General features: G+C 40.9%; 2 protein-coding genes across 6 annotated transcripts in view; one reads left to right on the plus strand and one right to left on the minus strand.

The window, feature by feature from the left end:
• Positions 1-503: 503 nt before the first annotated feature.
• On the plus strand, positions 504-10,409 carry LOC129011673 (uncharacterized). Of its 5 annotated transcripts, none has more exons than XR_008493395.2 (4): positions 504-2,822; positions 4,053-4,370; positions 7,488-7,740; positions 8,505-10,409. XR_008493395.2 is itself a non-coding variant. In XM_054446825.2 (3 exons), the coding sequence occupies exons 2-3, from the start codon at positions 4,065-4,067 to the stop codon at positions 8,913-8,915; spliced, it is 717 nt and encodes a 238-aa protein (XP_054302800.1). In that variant the 5' UTR covers positions 504-2,822; positions 4,053-4,064; the 3' UTR covers positions 8,916-10,365. The 5 variants fall into 5 exon arrangements, 3 of the variants coding, with proteins under 3 accessions (XP_054302800.1, XP_054302801.1, XP_054302802.1); XR_008493394.2 differs by having other exon boundaries at positions 7,488-7,886; positions 8,505-10,365; XM_054446825.2 differs by lacking the exon at positions 7,488-7,740 and having other exon boundaries at positions 8,505-10,365.
• Positions 10,410-11,012: 603 nt separating this feature from the next.
• Positions 11,013-22,999, minus strand: part of LOC129011670 (POTE ankyrin domain family member A-like) — a 55,403-nt gene continuing 43,416 nt past the window's right edge. The window contains exons 12-15 of the mRNA XM_054446822.2: positions 16,697-16,736; positions 16,287-16,348; positions 13,931-14,024; positions 11,013-11,038 (exon numbers count right to left, since the gene is read on the minus strand). The gene's annotated coding sequence lies outside the window, so the exon portion shown is untranslated. The remainder of the gene's footprint in view (positions 11,039-13,930; positions 14,025-16,286; positions 16,349-16,696; positions 16,737-22,999) is intronic.

The raw sequence follows: 22,999 nt of genomic DNA on the forward strand, positions 1-22,999 counted from the left end.
TTTGAAGTCACAGCACTCAAGAGTGATGGATCTGGGACAAGAATGTAGATGGTTTTCTGGGGACAGAGGTCCCTGGAGACCTCTAAATCATGGCCTGGACCCTGAACCAGGAGCTCTTTTCACTCCCTTTCTCAATCCTCCTGCCCCAAGGGATCTTCAGAAAGGTGGATGCCTGGAGGTAGCTAAATCCAGAGAAGAGCTCAAATCATTAAAACAAAATTTCTGTCTCTAGATTTCAATTCTTGACCTAAAATATGGCACTTTCCTGCAAACAAAGCCTCTCTGATGAACAAATTCAAATGTCTGGACATCCTCCCCAGCAGCTTCACACTGCCTGGTGGTGAGCAGCCCCATGACCAGTGACTACTCCAAGGGACCAGGGGGTCTGCTTGGCCCCCAAGGTGGCTCAGAACTCTGAACATTCTAAGCCAACTGCCACCTGATGGCTGTGCCAAGAATCAACTTCCCTTCAACTGACCAACCCTGCATGAGTAGTTAACTGAAAATGGGGCCATCAGGGCTGGTGCTTAAGTGATTCAATGAATTAAACCTGTGACCCTCACTGTCTCACTGACTACTCATCTGAGCAACTATCTGAGCAGGCTCAACTAAGGCCTGCCTGAGAGTGGGCAGTGTCTAAATGAAGTCTACTGAGTAACTTGGAAGTCACGCCTGATGAGAAGGTTACTCGAATTCAATGAGACACAGTGTGTGTTCAGTCATGAGTGAATATTATATTATAGATGAATGTAAACAGAAGAGCTAGTAACTGAAGCAGGGGGATAGCTGGCTCTAAGTAACAGCATGGGCGGTTTCCTGGGCACCTGAAACAATTGAGATGTATCAAAAAGCCAAGAGCAGAAAATCATGTTACATCTGAGACAAACAATATTTTGGACCTTTAAAAATAACCATTTTAGTATTACAGCAGCAGAATTAGAACCAAGGGGGAGAAGATAAGGGAGTTGATGAAAATTTGAAGGAGAGTTACCATCCAAGCTAAGTATAAAGATGCCACCTTTTCCAGGGGAAAAGAAACAAGGCAGTGATGTGGGCCCTGTATATTAAACAGACACAGTAAAAGTTGAACTTCTGAGGTATAAATCTGAGAAGTTTTAAAACAATAGATTTCAGAATGAAAAATTATTACTCTTGTAATTTCATTGAGAGCCAATATCTTAAGAAAAGCTTATTTTTTAAACCAAAATTTTAGTTTGCTATTAGTGTATTTTTATATTATAGTTAATTTTAATAAGGCCTTATAAACAAATCAGTCTAACCCCAGTTTTGACTGCAAAGTAAGATTTTCATAAACTTTTTATAACCTCTAATTTTTTTATATTTTCTTTTCATATCCACTTGATTGTATTTACCTTTTGAAAATGTCTTTAATCTAAAACAATCCCTCAACACCTCTTAACTAAGCTATGTTTCCCATCAGAAAATCTCAGTTTATTTTCTAAAAATCTCCAGATTTAAGCTGTTCCAGTATTTGATTTCAGATTTTCACATCTCTATTCAGAAGACTTTGGCCTGTAATCTGCCTTTCATGGAATGTCTCATTCTGTATTTAGTATCAAGACCTCCTGATACAATGAAGGCAGTGTTGTGTTTTTTCTGGATCTATTCTATGAAAGGGTATGTACAAAATTGGCCTGGGAAACAGTACATTTTTCTAAACAGAGAAAAATATTTAAGGCAAAAAGCTTGATGGCAGAATCAAAAATGCAAATTGAGTCATAAAACTAAAACAAATTTATAAATCTGTAGAAAAACTGGAGTTTGGGAATTAAAAAAAAAAATCAGGGTGACATTTTAAGTATACATCTCATCTGAAGAAACTGCAGTGAGAAGATGGAAATGAACATACCTTCAGCACATCAGCAAAGGCTGCCTCCCATCTTTACCAGGAGTCTCCTAGCTGGCAGTTCAAACACAGTGGCAGTTGGGATAGAAGTCAGAATATACATCATTACACGACCTCAGCGACAGGTCACCACACAATGCTCAAATGAACACAGGAACACGTGCCATACTCTGGGGTCCAACTGCAGCTATCTAGACCACAGGACTTTCACAAGGACAAGGGGTTCACTCAGAGTCCATGCTTCATTTCAAAATCTGAATCCCAGAGCCACAGTATTATTCTCTGTGTATGAAATCAATGTTAAATGAGGAAAAAAAAATCTGCCTTCCAAATATATTTGAGAGTGAAAATTTCAGGGTGAAGAGGGTCGAAACTAACACGTTCAGAATAAAATGAGGTTCCATCCTTTATTTGAAATACAATTCCCACCCATTTTTACTATTCCTGAGTCATCAGAAATTTGTATATTCAGGAATTTTAAATTTGTTCCAGACTAAAGTTTAAAATGCCTTAGTATAAATCCAGTTTTTAAGTCTACCTCTAAGAATATAACTCATAGTCATTGTTTAAAATCTTCTTTTATCGGCTCTCTATATTATTTACTGTTTTTCTCTGTATGCAACTAAGCTTGCATACTTACTAATTTCTGAATGTCTTTGAGTTCACTGAGAGACTTCTCTGAATGTATACATGAAAGGCTGGCTATTCACCCAGAGATGAATAAAAAAGAAGAAGCATTATATGTTCACCAATGTGTTGTTTGAAAATATATAAAGAATGATTTTCTAAATGGAGATGTCTGATAACCTCAAACTCCAGGATTAAATGTCTTCTGGCTCATCAATCAACACCCAAGTCACACCCATTCTTATTATCTGGTCCTGAGAATTAGCACTTGGAAGTCAACTGACAAGCCTCGCAAAACATGGAACAACTGAAAATTAAGAGAATAAAAGTAAGAGCATTATCATGTTTAAAACAAAGTAGAGGCTGGGCACAGTGGCTCACATCTGTAATCCCAGGACTTTGGGAGGGTGAGGCAGGTGGATCACCTGAGGTCAGGAGTTCGAGACGAGCCTGGCCAACATGGCAAAACCCCGTCTCTACTAAAAATACAAGAAATTAGCCAGGTGTGGTGGCGGGCACCTGTAACCCCAGCAACTTGGGAGGCTGAGGCAGGAGAAATCACCTAAACCCGGGAGGTGGAGGCTGCAGTGAGCCAAGATCACGCCATTGCAACAAGAGCAAAACTCCATCTCAAAAAAAAAAAAAGAAAACAGAAACAAAGCAGATAAACCCATTAAGATATGAAATGGTTCAGTGCAAATTTCCATCACTGCAGATTCATCACAAGCTTTAAGAATTATTAAATCAAATGGTGCATTGATGAGGTATAAAAACTGCATTAATACAGATGCTGCCATTTTTTTCAGGGATTACCTAATTGAGAAGGTGACTGACAGGATCTGGGAAGGAACAGGTAATATTACCTGTCTAAATGGCGATTATGATCGTGAACAACTGAATAATGTGTTTGCACATAATATACACATATGTGAATACACATACATATATATACAGACATATATATGCATATATATATGTATGTATGGGATAGAAAGACAGTGGTGAGACAAGAAAAAAATGGAAAACAGATTAACATCTCCAATGTAAACTGGGAAAGAATTTTTTTCAAATACAGAATACATTAAAAAATAAAACCATCTCATTGGAGGAACAGCATTAAAAAGCAACTTTTAAAAGAGCAGCTTAGACTTTTTTATTTATTTATATTTATAAAGAACAGTTGAAATGAGCAAAAGGCTTTCCTTCCTGCTGCCACCTGAGTGTTTACAGGGAATGAAGACTAAATGGGTCTCTCACATCAGTAGACAAAGCTCTTAGAAAGCTTAGTCACGGTGTCAGTGCTATATGATTGTTCAACTAATAAACCTGGACAGATGTGCAAAAACTTAACAGCTGTTACTTCCAGAGGCAGAAGCTGGCAGGCTGCAGAACAGTGAAAGGTGGAAATCCAGATTTCAGTGTGCCTTCTTCTGTACCTTGTGAATGTGCTACAAGTGTGTTATTCCTGGTGTGTTTATTGTGAATTTACTTTTTTTTTAAACTAATATTCCAAAATACTCGTAGAAAACAACCATTTTATTTTGTTTATGTTTCACAGGGATAGGAATTCATGCAAGACAGAGAAAAGATAGCTTCTTGCTACTTGCTGATGTCTAGGGACTGCAGAGAAGGCTCACTGGCTGGGGCTGAATCCATAGCAAGAGGCTGGCATCATTTGGAGGTGACATCACTCACAGGGCTGCCAAGGTCACTGGGCTTGGCTGGAGGACCCACAGGAATCTCCCTGGTGTCCTGGGCTTCCAAGCAGCCAGGCAGTCTCAGGATATTCAGAGCCCTGACTTGGTGGCCAAGGGCTCCACGGGTGAGCGACTGGAGTGAACCAGGCAGAGGCTCATGGCCTTTTCTAAGGAGCTTGGTAAGTTCTACACATCCCCTCCACATCGACTGTCAGTGACAAGTGAGCACCAGTGTCCAGCCCCATGAAAGGAAGCACAGACCCCCACTTCTCAAGAGGAGAATAGCAAAGAAATTGCGAACGTTTAAAAACCCAATGCAAATACCTGTTTGAAAATCCCCAGCACAGAGATACCTCTCAAACACGAGATAAAAGAGCTGCCACTCTATGACCCAGGCCAAGGGTAAGACAAGTGTGGGTTTTACTTCTGCCTCAGGCACTGTGAGTTGACTGACAAGTAAACACAGACATTAAGGGAAATTAATCACAGGGTTATGGAGTAAAACGGTAACAAAAGCTAATATAGACCTGAAATGCTGCTCTACAAAGGAACCACTTCATTCACTCTGTTAACTTAAAAAAAAAAAAAAAAACAACCACACAACATTTATACATTTGGAAAACAAGTAGAAACTTTTTCTCCACTTTATTTTACGTTCAGGGGCTTCATGTGTGGGTGTATTATATGGGTAAATCGTATCACTGAGTCTTCATATAAGACCTAATTAAACTAAAGAGCTTCTGGCACAGTAAGAGACTTGATTTCTTATAAAAGTTTGTAGCCCACAAGATGGCCATCCTGCAGGCTGGGAAGTGCATGTCCTACCAAGGCCAGGGCCTAGTACATGGAAGGAGGAGTTGGGGCAAGAGCTTTATGCTGGACAGGTTGGCTGAATAGAAACCTTCAACAGGTTACAGGAGGAGCTGTGAATATTCATGAGAGTGGTCCTGATGCATGCATACCAAACAAACAAATATGTAACACATGACCCATGTTCACTATTGGGTGGAGACTTAATATTTAAATGTATTACAGTTAGGCCCTATACCTCAAAGGGTCTTTTCAGGACACAAAGGCACACAGGTGTACAGCCTCTGTAAACTGGCCAGAACCCGTCCGTGGTGGGTGGTCTCTTCCCAGGAGAGTTACTGAAATCAGTCTCGTGTCCAGTCAGAGCTGTCATCATGGCTGGTGTAAAAGGGGTTAGGGCCCAGTCAGTCAGTCTGGCGCTGAGCTACAACTGTTAATAGTGCTTATTTAGCTGTTAGAGAAAAAGAAGCCCTGTAGCAGCCAGAACAGTTTCTTCCTTGTTTAGGGGTGTGTGACTCAACCCTTGCCTGGCATGGTTTTACGTGCTGTTTACACTTTGGTGCCTTACTGCCATAGAATCTGTTCTGTCAGTCTTATGACCTCGATTGGAACAGGCACGCTGGGCAGTTGTGTCTAAACATAAAAGGGGCATAACAAGGCATCACATTGCCCATCCGTCATGGCCTGATGCCTGGCACTGAGTAGGTGTGGAGGAAAGGCCTGGGGCAAGCTGGAGTGATGGGATGGTCTGCAGAGCCTCACCCTGGGAGCAGCTGCCTCAGTTCATGGCTCCACAGCCCAGCTGCACTCATCTACAAGCCAATGCCTCCATCTGGAAAACCTGACAGCCTATCCTATTCCTAGTGCCCTGAGTTTAAGCATCTCTCTGCCAAACCATCAAGAAAACCCTGGGCTCTGCCGATGCATGGACAGCCTAGTGCATACACGGGGCACTCAACAAATGCTAAGAACAGCTACCTCCCTGGTGTCCAATGAGGACAACAGTCACCATCACGGCAGTGCAGCCTGAGTCCCAGATTTAAATTCCTTCTCAAAATGTGGAGCAGGGGACCCAGTGTAGAGTGCAGGGCCTCTGCAGACACCTCTCCTCCTGGGCCCCAGCCAAGAGGGGTGGCCTGGAGGAGCAGCAGGAGGAAGAATGGACATGGGAGCCAACCCCGGCCTCAGAGGCACCACCAGCCCTGCACACACAAGCACAGCCCTCTCTTCCTTGAGGCTCTTCCTACAATACCTGGCCTGAGCCACCCACTGAAGAACACAGACATCCCTCTCCCCATTCTGTGCTGGAAAATGGAGGCCCAGCACTTGCCTCTCACACTCATGGTGGAACTGTGACCAGGACCCAAGTCTCCTGACACCCTTAAAACGACATGCAGCCCTCTGCTGTGGGTGGGGAAGGGGTCTGAGCACAGCTGAGGTTTGGGGGAAGGAGGTCTTCTGAGAATGTTCTCAGGGTTCCCAAGGATGGTGGTGACTCAATGCCCACAGGATAAATCAGATAATCCCACGCCCTCCTCAAAAGGGACCGGGGCTGAAGCTCTGACGGAGATGCCTCTGGATGAAGCTACTTCGATGCTTTGGCAGAGAGATGCTTAAACTCAGGGCACTAAAAATGGAACAGGCTGTTAGGTTTTCCAGATGAAGATAACAGGCAGAGGGTTCAAAGAGATGCCACTCCAATGAGATGCAGCTAGCCAGCAAGCACAGAAAAAGATGCCCAGCAGCACTGTCACCAGGGAAAGGCAAGCCAGAGCCATGGTGAGATGACACTGTGGACCCACTGGATGGTCAAAGTTAGACACACACCAGAGAATAACATGGGGCAGTGAGGACGTGATAAACACTGATCCCTGTGAACTGCTGCTGGGAATGGAACATGATTCAACCACTGTGGAAAACAATGTGGCAGCTCCTCAAAACACAAAGCAATTACCCAGCAATTTCACGCCTGAGGCCTAGGTATGTACCCAAGAGAAGTGAAAGCAGACACTCAGGTATTTGTAATGGCAATGTCCCTGACAGCACTTTTCATAATCGCCAAAGGGTGGAAGGCATGCAAGTCCGTCCCCAGATGAACGGGTGATGGAACACTATTCACCCCTCACAGGAAGGGGACCTGATGCATGCCACAGCACGGAGGAACCCAGAAGACCTTATGCTGAATGACAGCAGCCAAACAAAGGTCATGATGAAATGTGCAGAAGAGGCCAGGCCATAGAGACAGAACCCAGGGGCTGGGGAGCAGAGCAGGGAGCAACTGTTGAACGGGTATGGGGTTTCCTTGTGTGGTCATAGAAATGTCTTGGAACTACACGAGGCCATGCTTGTGCAATGCTGTGATGGTGCTGAATGTCACCAAATTACTCACTTAAAAATGGATAGTTTTATGTTATCTGAATTCCATCTCAATAATAAAAGTAAGCCGTAATGATTTGCCACCCTGTTTCCCTCTCCCTGTCCCCCAGCTGCTGGGCCCACCACCAGCCCCTGCTGTGCGGCCAGGACAAGGGCAGAAGAGTCAGTGGGCAGGAGTATGTGCAGACGCAGCCCCGAGTACCCCCAGCCCCTTGTCCTCTGTACTCCAAGCCTCCCTTGCAGTGAGAAGGGCCATGTGACAGGATCTCATGGAACACAAGTGACAGCGGCCCCTCCCAGGCCTCAAAGCTCCTCAAGCCTCAGGCTCCTCGAGGCTCTGTGCCCTCCTGCGCACACAGCCAGGTACATGGGCTGGAGGTGCTGCTGCCAATCCCAGAGCCTGGGGGACATGCCAGGCTGTGCCACAAGCAGGACACGAGTGGATGGCATTAAGCTCCTGAGACTGGGGGCATTCCTGTCACCAAGTACAGTCTCACTTGCCTTCGCAGGTACTGGTCGTCTGGAGATACCAGTGGTCTGGAGACTGGGGCAGTGGGCAAACAAGATTCGAGGTTTTCCTGGGTCACAACTTTTCAAGGTTCTGTGGGCATCCTGTGTGTGGCCTGCCAGAGGAGTCTCCTGCAGAGACGACCTGCAGGCTACCCACCGGTGCTGGGCCACACAGCCAGGTTGGCCCCTCACTATGGCAGAGCAACATGCCCATGTCACCAAGTGCCTATGAGCCCCACTTCCCCAGGTGAGGAGGGCCGGGCCCAAAGCCCCGCCTCAGCTCAGTGTCAGGCTGGTAGGGAACTTGGGCTTCCCAGGGTGCAATAGACAACCCAAAGGCAATGGTGGAGGAGCAAGAGGGGGAGCAGACCAGGAGGACACCCCTGGCCCACCCAGGACCAGCCCTCAGCTGCCAGGTCTGTGCTGGCTTTAGTGGCAATAGAAGTGTGAGGAGGAAACCCAGTGAGCCCTCTCCCTCCCTCACCCACCCCAGCTTATGCTGCACCCCCAGTTCGCTACCCTCAGGTGCTGGCACCTGGAGTACACACCTCCTGCAGCATCCCCCAGGTCATTAGTTAAAATTCTAGCAAATTACATTTTTTCTTTTTCTCTTTCAGGAACACAACGGTGAGAATTTTCCAGAGTCACAGAGACACAGGAGGGAAATGGAAGTGACTTGGATGGCCCTTGTCCTGCCTCCCCTGCCTCCTGCCCAGGGCCACACCAGCCCTCAGGTGCTTCTCTGGAAATCTGGGCTTCTACAAGATACAGATGTCAGCAGTCCAGGGCATGGAAGAGCCCAGGGCCAGGACTGGAAGCACCACTGCCAGCACTCGAATCTGGGAGGCAGCTCCAATGCCCTGGTACCTGGGCCTGCAGGGCCACAGACATCTCCCCTCAGCTGCCCCAGCTCCTCTGGTATCACTGGTGTCAAGGAGGAAACCCTGCACCCACTGGCCCACCAGGTGGGTGTACACCTGTCCAGATGCCCAGGTGACCTTTCTGTGGTTGTGACTGGGCTGCTGTAATTTGTGGAGCCGCCCATGAGGCAAAAGCCAAAAGAAATGTTTGCTCAGGGCTCACCCAGTCCCTACAGGACCTGGGTGCACCTGAACTGCCGCCGTCAAGGTCCTGCCTGAACTGTCTCCCTGCCCCATGCTCTCTCGGGGACAGGAGCTAGGCAGAATGGAACTGCAGGAATAAGGACACCTCGCTGCCTGCTCTCGCCCAACCCCTACATTGCCTGGAGTCTCAGAAGGGACAGCTCAGAAACCCACAGGTTTCACAGCCTGCAGGCTCAGGGGCAGAGGGGAGCAAGGTCCCTGAGGCCCCCAGGATCACACAGCTGTGAGACCAGAGGTCCGTGGAGGTCCAGGGATCATCTACTCAGAGACATCCACAGGCCTGGGCCTGACCCTAGAGCTCTGGGAGGGGAGACCAAGGCTGGGCGAAAAGGCACGAACCCAGGGGCTGCCAAGTGTCCTCAAGTCCGGGTCAGGAGAGGACCCATCCTCTAAGGTCCCCTGGGAGAATTGAAGCCTTCCTTAGGGGGCACAGCATCACCTCCCTCAACCCCAAGCCTGGCTGCCTTTCTGAAGGGGGAGCCAAGTGGGCTCTGGAAGGCCTGGAACCTTCTCACACCTCCCAGCCCCAAAAGGTACAGTTCCTGCATCACGGCCCCTAGGGGACCCCTGATCTCAAACTTCCCCGAGTCACACTGACCCGCAGCCTCCTGGGGGCCGAAGACCCCCACCCCATAGAGCACAGAAGATGGCCCTGGCAGGCCCAGGGGAAGACAGGCAGGGAGAAATGTCCCCACTGCTGTGGTCCCCTGCATCCACCGCCGGGGCGCACTCTCTGTTTGGCAGCCATTGCCTAGACCCTCGCACCTTGCCACACATGTGTAGAAGAAATCATGACACACGGTCTTGACTGAGGCTTCTCCCTGCCATGTGACAGCTCCTGAAGTCCCCGCATCAGTCTTCCCACTGCGTCCCCAGCCCTAGCGCAGCCCGGCAGGAGCTGAGGCTCCCCAAGGAATGCTCCTGGGCTGCCCACAGCGGCTGTTAAGGATTCTCTGACGTCACTCACAGGGAAACCAATGCAGAGAGGAAAGGAAGTGGGGGGCACAGAGAGAGCACACCCGGGGTCAGGGACACAGCACCGGCACCAGAAGTGGCCTCCTTGCACCTGCAGAAGGGGGCTGCCACAATGGAAATGCAGCCACTTCCTCAAGATGGAGGATGTGAGGGCCTGGGCTGCGCTCCACTCCACCCTTGTTCGCGGCTTTTTCTCCCAGGCTGTGCTAGGGCATGGGAGGAGGACCCTGTCCTGGACCAAGAAACACAGCAGCACTTCGGCCCCCAAAACGGAGCCCCCGATCCTCCCCACTGTCCTCAGCACAGCAGCACCCTTGCCCTGACTCCCAGCTCCCGCGCCCTACCCTTTTGCTAATTTGGGATTAAAATCATTATAAAATTGTTTAGCTGGTTTGTATCATTGTTAACTAAATGCTCCTACAGATAAGATATTGTGCACCTGTTTTGATTTGTCCTTTGACCTGAGGTCAATTTTCCTTAACTGTATTCATCAAATTTTATTTACTTTAGATAAAAGAGAATGTTTAGTTGCCATGTGCTCTATGGATTTGTGCTTTGTTAGAAATACAAATTCTGAGGCAAAACCTAAACCTACTTTATCAAAATCTGGATTTTAAATATTTCCAGCTGATTCACATGCACATTAATGATTGTTAAGTGGAGGAATTCTAGTCTTATAAGGGAAAAAGATTATACGGGTATACTGATTTGTCAAAAAGATTGTATGTCTCAATGCATATACATCTTACCTCACCAAAAAATTAGTAAAAGGAATAACAAAGTTGGGGGGGGGCAATGGGTTGAATTATAGATAAAACAAAAATGGCACATGATGATAGTTCTTAAGGCTGGGTGTCAGTTCTACTCCACTATCTATTTTGTATATCTTTTAAATGCTCTGTAATAAAACACACACACACACACACACACACACATCTTTCCAGAGTTAAATTTATATTGCAAAATTTACCTGACGTGGAGGTCTGTACATCCTTCATTTCTACTGCTTTATTAGAAGCAGAATGTTTCATTTCAATGGTAGGCTGCATGGGCTTTGAAACAAAATAATTAATGTATGATGTATATGTCATGTAATATTTAGTTAATAATTCAAGAAGAAAATATAAAAGTTATTATCTTCAAATGAAGATATTTCCCAAGAGACTCTAAAAAGCAAATGAGACATATAATAAAATTATATGCAAATATGAAAAAACTAGCCATACATTCATGCAGAATTAATATTGGGCTAAATCCTCAGGGTCAACTTTAAAAATGATGACTTTTGGTCTGGAGATGCACTTTTTGTTATGGCAGCAACATGACAGAAATATACTGAAGAAAAAATGTAAATTTAGATTTCATAAAACATGCAGATAACATATCAAAAGGGAGATTAGGTTTCCAATGACTGCAACTAAAATAGAAAAGTATACATATGTCAACAGGAATCTGATAATAAAAAGAAAAATTATCTTTAACCAGAGAAGCAAATAATGATCCTGAGAAGATTAAATGTCGAAGTTGATAATGGAATGGAACAGCATGCCTTTTGTGCAACACATTAGAATAATTTATATCATTATACTACGAGTATTTATTGTATTCTTTAATTTCCCCTGTGATTTAGAAAGGACACAGTTGTAATGACAGTTCAGTTGAATGTACAATTCATTTCTCATCAAAGAAAGTGTTCTGAATTGATCAGCCTGGATATACATATAGAATAACAGTTAATTTAAGTTCATTTATTTCCATACCCACATGTGCTACTGGTATGCCTATGTTTCTTGTATCCTCCAGTTTAGCCATTTTTAAATTTCTTGATTCACTCATGTAAGAAGGTATATAAAAAGCAACAGAGATATATTTCTCCACATAGGAAAAAATTGTTACAGAATTTGTAGATATTAATAACCTTTTGAATTTCAAATTCAGTGCAATATTCCTTGAAAATAAAAATTTTAATATTCAAAGGATTAACTCTATAATTTGTTTCTAAAATTAGCTTTGTTTAGTATATCATGTTAGTATTTAAAGAATGTTTATGAAACAGCTATCTTATCTTATCAAAAAATCACCGAACAGCCAGTGCTTCTGTATTTAGATTAATCTCATTTAAGTAACATCAATGCAACATGTATTGTTTATTCCTGATAAGTTATGGAGGAAGAAATGAGTCAGTATGATTTACTACAATTTGAGCACTCCCTCTTGCCTTCAATAATGTCTGCAGTAGCAAAAATCTCATTATCTGTGTGATTATCAGTGTGAATACACTGAAGCCATCGGAAGTGAGTTTTCTCAAGTTCCCTCTTAATTTACTTCAAAATTACCAGGCTACCTTATTTCTTTCCTCCTTTCTACCACCCTCACAGGTCCCCTTTCTTTTCAAAAGTAATCCCTAGATCTGTGGTTTTGATTTCTTCCCTTCTATATTCTTTTTATGGATTATTCCCATGACAACTTTCCTCTTAATTTAGTGGTAGGATCTTACATCTATAATTTCTATTTCTTTATCTCTTTGATCCCTCCCCTCTGAATACAAATACATTCAGAAATGAATGCAAAATAATGCTTTCCATTGATCCTGTTATGTCTTGAACTGCTGCTAGTCAATGCCTCTTCTCCCAGATTTATCTAAAGGGAAGCTATACCTTTGCTACTCAGTGTGTGGACCAAGGACCAGCAGCATTGGCATCACCTGAAAACTTAAGAGATGGAGAATCCCAGACCTGCTGAATCAGAATGTGCTTTCTTAACAAGGTCCCCAGCTAATTGATTAAAATTTGAGAGAGATGCTCTGGTGTACACTGAATGTGCTTCCACATTCCTTTTACCTTTTTGGATTCTATCTTTGAGTTCTTCTCTAATATGTTCCCTAAGTTGAGACTACGTTACAAGTCATACTATTTCTAATGGACTCTTTATGTGGCAATAACTTCCTTGAATTCTCCATAACTAACACTATGCTCTTCTTTCCAATTCTCTTCTTTTGGCTTATATGATAGTATCCCATGAAATAACTTTTTTTTTTTGTTTTTTGAGACTGAGTCTTGCTCTGTCACCCAGGGTGGAGTACAGTGGCACAATCTTGGCTCACTGCAACCTCTGCCTCCTGGGTTCAAATGATTCTCGTGCCTCAGCCTTCCAAGTACCTGGGATTACAGGTGCCTGCCACCATGCCCAGCTATTTTTTGTATTTTTAGTAAAAGAGACAGTGTTTCACCTTGTTGGCCAGGCTGGTCTCGAACTCCTGACCGCAAGTGATCTGCCTGCCTCAGCCTCCCAGTGCTGGGATTACAGGCATGAGCCATCGCACCCAGCCTAAATTAACAACATTTTATGACGTTAAATTATAGACATGTGTGGCTGACCATATATACTTATGTTCATCTATGGTAGATGCAGAGCTCTGCATGATCGGGAACCTGGATCCTTAATGCTGTCAAAATGGTGAGGAAGGCAGCAAAAGAAGAAAACTTTTGTGCCCCTTCCCTGACAAGTTTTGGTACTGGAAGCTCACCTTATATTGTTTCTGCCTTTTTAATACCCCACACTTTCTTTTTCTGAAAAATTATTTCATTTTACCACCTTCTATAATATACATTTGCTTCTTTTCCCTTCACTCTTTTCCCTTTACTCCCTGTACTCTCTGCCTGCCTCATTCAACATTTCCTCTTTTACTCCTTTTCTCTTTCTTCTTTCCTTACTTTCCTTAGGTTTTACAGCTTCTTGAAATGAAACTAATAATTCAGCTCCTTTATTAGTACTCTCAATTTGTTGCTGACATCTAATAAGATATATAACTTAACATTTCACCTCTCTTTTTTCTTACTATGCACTTAATAGGTGATTTTCTTCAGCTATTGGAATATATCAGTGATGATGTTTTAAAACAAATATTCTGTAAATGACTTTTTTAAATGAAATATGGTTTTTACCTCTTAGCTGTTCATTTAGTATAATTTTTCCTTTCTGTTCTGCAGCCCCAGAAAATTCACCAACATACTTCTGTGAAAGATTCTCAGAGATACTCTGTTCAAATTAATATCAACAAAGAGTTACAATTAAAAGATAATACAAGTTCCACAAAAAATTTCTAATAACTTTCTTGAAACAATTGAATTTCCTATTTTAAAAGACTAAAAAATAAGACAAGCATATATTGAAAACTAAAACATTTCAATAGAGAACCTCATATATGCTCACTAGGTCAAGCTTATTTTTTATCTTTATATGGCTACTGACTCTGTAAACCAAGCATGGAAGGCCAAAGTAAACACATTCACAGTCACATATTAGCTTACGTGCATATTTCAGCAAAAAAAAAAACAAAACAAAACCTTACTTCAAAATACCTCACTCTACTTTGCATTCCCCACCAAAAGTAAGAAGACATTTAAAAAACACAATACACTTACTATAATATTTACAGCATTAAACATTCAAAATTTTTCTAACTATAGAATTTTTAGTGTTAAGATAGCATGACAGGAAACTTCAGCATATGCCACGTTTAGTATAAACAGAACATTATAGAAGCTGCTTCATTTAGGCACACAAGGAGTTGGAAAAATCTAAATAGTTCTTGGTAAAAAATATTTACTGACAGAAAAAATGCTTGAATAAAATGACAAAGTAGTAGTAAACACTTCCTTAGATTGTGTTTAAATAAAAGGAAGCAAATAGTAGCAATAGTAAGCAACTCTTTCCCAAATAAGAAATCACCTCAAAAATATAGTAAGCCTTAATTTTGAGAAAGGAAGAGTAAGACCATTTATTTATGAATCATCAAAAATCCACCAGGCACTTATTTGCATATTTTCTTTCCTAAACATTATAATAAAAATGATTATAATGATGGTTACCCCACTTCCTGGTCATTCTATGATGTAAGAATAAAATAATGAACAGATATGATCCATTTTTCTCTCTGTCCAGAATGTCCTTTTCCTAGGCTTTCACATGGCTGGCTCTTTCTCACTTTTTAGTTGATAGATTACATTTCACACGCATAAAGATCTTCTCTGACTACAGAATTTCACTCCCACTCCCATCCTAACTACAGACTGCTTCAATAACATCTAACCTAAAATTCTGTTTTCCTTACAGAAAGCATGTATAGTAACTTACAAGTGTTAGCTGTTTGCTTGTTTTTCTCTTAGTACTATAGCATAAGCTCTCATCTTGAATATTCAGTGTCTAACTGCCTAGCACATAGTTGGTACTCAAAAACAGAAAGGTATTCAATCTCAAAAGATTTTAAAATCTCTTGGGAATATCTCAAGTGCTAAATCACTCTATTGCTGTATAATATCTCTAGCCATAGTCTGTTGAAACTTAAAATACCCCAAATTAGAAATCCACCTGTGCATTCTAACTTTCCCATTGCTTCTTGACACTGCTGCCAATTTACTGTCCTTCAGGTTCACACAAAACATCTCCAATATTTATTAAGTCACTGAATACCACTGGGACCATTTTATCTCACATTTGTACACACATTTGCTCATTACACGTACCTAAAGGGTACATTCTGGTATTGTTTTTATGAAGGCGGTAACTGATGTTCACATAGGTTAAATAATTTTTTTTACAAGAATCCACTGATACTAAGAAAAAGAACAAGGACAGTAAACATGTTTTGACCTCAACTTGGTGCTGGTAGCAAAATGCAGCAGCTGCTTCTATCTAAGAGCTCGAGCCTTTCCCACGTCTTTCCATGGGTGTCACCTTAGAATGTCATCATTTGCCACAAAGGTACCCAATGTGTTCTATTTTTAAAAAAGATTTCTACTTATTAAAACAACATTAAACCAAATTGTTGTTATTATAGCCCAAAGTATTTACTATTCTCCATGCTTTTCTTTCTCCTGAAATATTCCTTGCAGATCTATACTGGATAATCCAAATGTATTAATGCTTTTAATTCCCAGGCATTACCTGTTCAAGTTCCAAGTTGTGAAAAACTACAGTCCAAACTGTTTTTCTCTGAATCTCATTAGAACTTTTACACATCCAGATATACCATACAGTCATACATGTGGCCCTACACTGACCTGGAATAATTCTTTAGTTTTTAGGTAAACTTAACTTCATAACCCAAATTGATTCCTTCTGACTTTTAAGTCTTTTTTTTTTTTTCACTGTACTACTCTGCCTTTTTAAATGAACCCTGCAAATTAGAAGAATTCTACTATGAGGCGAGGAAGTACAGTCAAAGCAACCTCTTTTATGATTTAACATCACAAAATGGTTTTATTTTTTAAAATAACAACAAAAAAAAACAGAGAATACCTCAGAATCCAAAAGTGATTCTATATTGCCCTCTTGTCCTGATTCTGATGAGGACAGTGCATCTGTAAAATGTTATAAAATGTTATTCACAGATACATTCATAAGAGAACATTTATCACTCTGAATTTCAAATACATATGGAATGCTATATCCATTCATCAATATTTCAATAAAATAAAAGAGCAAAAAAGAAATTCAGAGGGTTGAAGTAGATTTATGAAAAAGAAGTTGGCCCTATGAAGAAAGGCATGAAAAAAATCTAGAAGAAATGGATTTTATATTTGAGTCTACATATTTAAGCAAGTTTTTTACAATAGCATTTAAACATTAAAAAATTATCAGAGATATTCAGTAAATTAAACTGTTACTATTTGTGTGCTGTCATGGAGTGCATTCAATAATATCAGTACCACTTTGTCTTTTTCCATTTGCTGGCTTAGCTGCTCCATCCTATTAAAAACAAAGCAAAAAAAAAAAAAAAAACTTAAGAAAATGTATTTACTCACTCCCCCACTCAGTCAACCAGTTAAGACAATAAACATTCACTGTGTCTATCAAATCATAGGCAATATCCTGGGAAAAGCTGAAAATAGATATAAAAGACAGATTCTGCCTTATATTTAAGTGAAAGTAAAAATATATAAAAAACAAACAGAAAAGTCTAATTCACTAGCAATAAAAGAGAAGTGAATAAAGTACAGTAAGGGCACAAAAGGGACAACAGTCGGTTCTGCCTGAGAAGTTGAAAAACTACTGTGAAGATAGGCCCTATTTTGAAAGGGAGACAAAATACAGACTGAGGGTATGAAGGTTCCTAAACACGGTAGCATGAGCAAAAATAAACTAAAAGGCTTCTGCACAGCAAAAAAAAAATAATAATAATAATCAGCAGAGTAAACAGACAACCTACAGAGTGGGAGAAAATCTTCACAAACTACGAATCCAATGAAGGACTAATATCCAGCATCTACAAGGAACTCAAACAAAGCAGCAAGAAAAAAATCAAATAATCCCATCAAAAAGTGGGCAAAGGAGAGGAATACACATTTCTCCAAAGAAGATATACAAATGGCCAACAAACAAATGAAAAAATGCTCAACATCACTATCAGGAAAATGCAAATCAAAACCACAATGCGATGCTACCTTACTCCTGCAAGAATGGCCATAATTTAAAAATTAAAAAAAAAAAAATAGATGTTGAAATCAATGTGGTGAAAAGAGAACATCTTTACACTTCTCCTGGTAATGTAAACTGATAGAATCACCATGGAAAACAGCATGGAGAGTCCTTACTGTACTAAAAGTAGATCTACCATTTTATCCAGCAATTCCACTACTGGGTATCTACCCAGAGAAAAAGAACTCATTATGTTAAAAAGACACTTGCACACACGTTTATAGCAGCACAACTCACAATTGCAAAGATACAGAACCAGCCCAAATACCCATCAATCAATGAGTAGATAAAGAAAATGTGGCACATATATACCATGGAATAATACTCATCCATAAAAAGGAATGAAATAATGGTATTCACAGTAACCTGGATGGAGTTGGAGACCATTATTTTAAGTGAAGTAACCCAGAAATGGAAAACCAAACATCCCTGTGTTCTCACTCAGAAGTGGGAGCTAAGCTATGAGGACTCAAAGCATAATAATAACACAATGGACTTTGAAACTCAGGAGAAAGTGGAGGGTGACAGATAAAAGACTACACTCTGGGTACAATGTACACCGCTTGGGTGATGGGTACACCAAAATATCAGAAATCACCACTAAATAATTAATTCATGTAACCAAACGATACCTGTTCCCCCAAAAATAATCGAAATAAAAACTGAAGGAATCTAGCATAAAAATAAAGTTGTGATTATCCAAGTTGATGATTTAAGAAAATGTGGTACATATACACACCATGAAATACTATGCAGCCATACAAAATTATGAGATTATGTATGTTCTTTACAGGAACATGAATGGAGTTAGAGGCCATCATCCTTAGCAAACTAACACAGGAGCAGAAAGTCAAATACCACATGTTCTTACTTGTAAGTCAGAGCTAAATAATGAGAGTAGATGGACACACAGAGGGGAACAGCTGACACTGGAATGTACTGTGGGTAGGAAGAAGGAAAGGATCAGGAAAAATAATTAATGATTATTAGGTTTAATATCTGGGTGATAATATGTAAAACAAGCCCCTGTGACACTAGTTTTCCTCTATATCTAACCTGCACATGTACCCTCTAAACTTAAAATAAAAGTTTCTAAAACAGAACAGTTTTCAAATACATCTATAATTATCAAGCAAGCCCCAAGACAAAATAATCAAGTACAGTATGATTCATGGAGAAACAGACATAAAAGAGACTTTTGTCTATAGTATCACCTAGATAATACTGTTCAGTATTTACAATCAGTGTTCTGTAAATATTGCTGTAATAAAGAGGTTAATTTTATACTATAAAATGATACATTAGTTAAACATGATCAGCTATCACTACCTGAGGAACATTATTACTACGGAGAGAGAAAAATTTTAAAAGAAATGTTCCATCGACTTTCCACTTGGACAAAGAATTAGTAATTGGAATTCTACAGAGTGACGTGTGGCTTGAAAAGATAGATTTGCTAGAACATGAGTTGGGGCTCAAAAAAGTTTAAATTTTTTAATCAAAAATTCTAAACTTAGAGTTGAAAGATACTAGAAAATATACTGTAACCATCTTTTCTATTGATTGCATATTTCTAGTTCATTTCCTTCTTATTTATGACATATTTTTACAACATAACACATCTGAATTTATACATCCTAAACATTAAAAGGCTATATCAGATTAAGCCATATTTTAGAAATGCAATAGATTTAATTATTGGGTAAGTTATGCATATTATGTTACCTGTAATACTCCACTATATAAAAATCCATTTGTCCATTTATGTATTTACATTCAAAATATTATAATAATTGTTACATGCAAGATGTTATTCTAGGTATTCCAGGATACAAACAAATATGTTTTCTAACCTCCAGTAGCTCATACTAATGCAGGAGTGTTTAAATGATTATTTAAATAGTTAAATACAAACACTTCTGAAATTTAAAATTTAAGAATATAATACAAGAATTTTGAGTTGATATTTTCACAAACTACAATACAAAAAACTGAAATTAAAGTCTTACATATGATTATTAAAGAGTCTCTGCTTCTAGAATTGTTATTTTGAGCAAAGTATTTTTATTCAATTAGATGAAGAATTTTGAGTATATTCTTAATGAAATTACTTAGAAAACACAACGGAATACCTTTGTAATACAGATTTTGAGACAGAAAATTTACATTTCTAAAATTCCACATTTTTTTAAATTAAAAAAAGGTCTAATTCTGTTAATCAGCCTGGTCTTTAACTCCTGGGCTCAAGAAATTCTCCCACGTCAGCCTCCTGAGTAGCTGCAGTTGCAGGCGTGTGCCACAATTCCCAACTAAATTTCCATAATTTCTAATATGATTTTATTCTAATGACATAACCAAGGATAGAAACAGAAAATAAAAAAATTCTCTTCTAAAAAGTGTATGGTACCAAAAAAAGGAGGTAAGCAAAATGGCAGAATAAAAGGCTCCATCAATTAATTCCCAACAAGGACACCAATGTAACAACTACCTACAAAAATGAAACACCTTTGTAAGAACTAAAAATCAGGTGAACACTGAAAGCACCTGGTTTTAACTTATTATGACTACAAGAGGCACTGAAGAGGCAGGAAAAACGGTCTTGAATCATCGATGCCAACACTCCCACATCCCCCAGTAGTGATAGCATGGTACAGAGAGAGAATCTGAGCACTTGGGAGAGGGTGAAGCAATTGTGAGACATTGCATTAAACTCAGTGTTGCCCTATTATAGCAAAAAGCAAAACTGGAATAAACTCAGCTGATGCCCACCCACAGAGAGAGCATTTAAACCAGCCCCAGCCAGAGGGGAATCACCCATCTCAGTAACCAGAACTTGAGTTCCCACAAGCCTTGTCACCATCCTGCTAAATTGTTCCGGGGCCCTACATAAACTCGAAAGGCAGTCTAGGCCACAAGGACTACAATTCCCAGGTGGATCCAAGTGCTGAACTGTGCTATAAGCCAGAGGACAATGGGGAGGGAGACAATGGGGAGGGGCATGTGACCTACTGAGACACCAGCCAGGGCAACTGCGAAAGTGCTGGTGCTACTCCTCCTCCAATCCCAGGCTGAACAGCTTGGGGCACCAAAACAGACACCTCCCTTCCGTTTGAGGAGTGGAAAGGAAACAGTGAGTAGACTTTGTCTTATATCTTAAATACCAGCTCAGCCACAACAGAACAGGGCACTGGTCAGAGTCATGAGTCCCCCCTTACAGGCCTTAGTTCTGATATGATGTTTCTGGATGCTCCCTGGGCCACAGGGAACCCACTGACTTGAAGGGAAGAACCCATTCTTGGCAGTATTCGTCGCCTACTAACTGAAGAGCCCATGGACCCTGAATAACCAGCAGTGATACACAGGTATTATGTTGAGGTCTTGGGTGAAACACTGACATTTACTAGCTTCAGGTGAGACAGGATATTTCCAGCTGTAATGGCTAGAAGGAAAGACTCCTTCTGCTTGAGAAAGGCAGAGGGAAAAGTAAAGGGGTCTTTGACTTGCATCTTATGTACCAGCTGGACCACAAGGGCTAGAGCACCAAGCAGGCCCTTGGGGTCCCCAATTCTAGTCCTTGGCTCTTAGACAGCATTTCTGGACCATCCCTGGGCCAAACGGGAGCCCACTCCCCTGAAGGGTGCCAGGCCAGGCAACATTCACCACGAGCTAACTGAAGAGCCCTCAGGCCTTAACAGAACACCAGCAGTAGCCTGGCAGTACTCCCTATGAACTTGTGGTGGCACTAGCCACAAGGCGGGGCTCCTCTGCCATTGGATAAGAGAGGTAAGAGTGGGAAGAACTGCACCTTGTGGTGTGAGTCCCAGCTCAGCCACAGTACAATAGAACACCAAGTAAAATTCTGAGGTTTTTTACTCTAGTCCCTGACTCCCAGATAGCACTTCTGCAAAGATATGGAACCAACCTAAGTGCCCATTAACCAATGAGTGGATAAAGAAAATGTGGTATATAGATCCAATGGAATACTACTCATACATAAAAATGAAGGAAATAATGTCTTTTGCAGCAACTTGAATGGAGCTGGAGGCCATTATTCTAAGTAAAGTTAACTCAGGAAAACCAAATATTGTATGTTCTGTGGGAGCTAAGCTATGAGGATGCAAAGGCATAAGAATAATACAATGGCCTTTGGGGAGTTGGGGAGGAAGGGTGGGAAGGGGTTGGAAGATCAAAGACTACATATTGGGTACAGTGTACACTGCTCAGGTGACGGATGCACTAAAATCTCCAAAATCACCATGAAAGAACTTATCTATGTAACCAAAACCAACCTGTACCCCAAAAACTATTGAAATTAAAAAAAAAAAATTTAAGGAAAATGTCATTTGCAATAACAGGGATTAAACTAGAGATCATTATGTGAAGTCAAATAAACCAGACACAGAAAGACAAATACTGCCCACTTATCTATGGGTGCAAAAAATCAAAACAATTCAATATATTGAGATAGGCAGAATAAGGATGGTTACCAGAGGATGGGAAGTACAGTTGTAGAGTGTAGGGTTGGGGGATGGTTAATGTGCACCAAAAAACCAGAAAGTATAAGGCCCAGGATTTGCTAGCACAACAGGATGACTATAGTAAAAGACAACTTAATTGTACATTTTAAAATAGCTAAAAGAATATAAATGGATTATGTGAAGCACAAAGGATAAATGCTCAAGGTGATGAATACAGTTTATGCTGATGTGATTATTACACATTGCATGTCTGTATCAAAATATCTCAAGTAACTCATAAATATATATACCTACTATGTACTCACAAAAACTAAAATAAAAACATTTTGAAAGTATATGATACCAAAATAATGTGTCCAAGAAAAAAAGAAGTAATACGCTATCTACTGCACAGTTGCAGAAATAAAAAGCACCAGAGAGATTCCATGATTACTATAAGTAACTGTATCCATTAAAGATTTAGTTAATGGTAAGTTTTATAAGTCATGTTACCATAATTGATTGATTGACTGATTGATTGATTTTGAGACGGAGTATCACTCTGATGCCCAGGTTGGAGTGCAGTGGTGCCATCTTGGCTCACTGCAACCTCCACTTCCTGGATTCAAGTGATTCTCCTGCCTCAGCCTCCCAAGTAGCTGGGATTACAGGCACCTGCCACCACATCTAGCTAATTTTTGTATTTTTAGTAGAGACAGGGTTTCACCATGTTGGTCAGGCTGGTCTTGAACTCCTGACCTCAGGTATCTGCCTACCTCAGCCTCCCAAAGTGCAGGGATTACAGGCATGAGCCACTGCACCAGGCCTGTTTGCATGAATTAAAAGTCACAGTAAAAATACTTACCCAAATAAACCTTGGCCACATTTCGTATTTCTTCTATGGTTAGAAAGCTTAGCCTAATAATGTATTTAAAAGCCCATTATTTTCATCTCTACCCCCTCTTAGTATTTACCAATCCTTTTGCTTAAGAATCCAAACTCATTCCTTGTGACTTCCGAGCTCTGTTTTTGAACTGTACTACAATGGCTTCTTAAATGAATTCTGCAAATTAGCAG

Source organism: Pongo pygmaeus, chromosome 14 (genome assembly GCF_028885625.2).
Source record: "Pongo pygmaeus isolate AG05252 chromosome 14, NHGRI_mPonPyg2-v2.0_pri, whole genome shotgun sequence".
In the NCBI taxonomy this organism is placed as follows: Eukaryota; Metazoa; Chordata; class Mammalia; order Primates; family Hominidae; genus Pongo; species Pongo pygmaeus.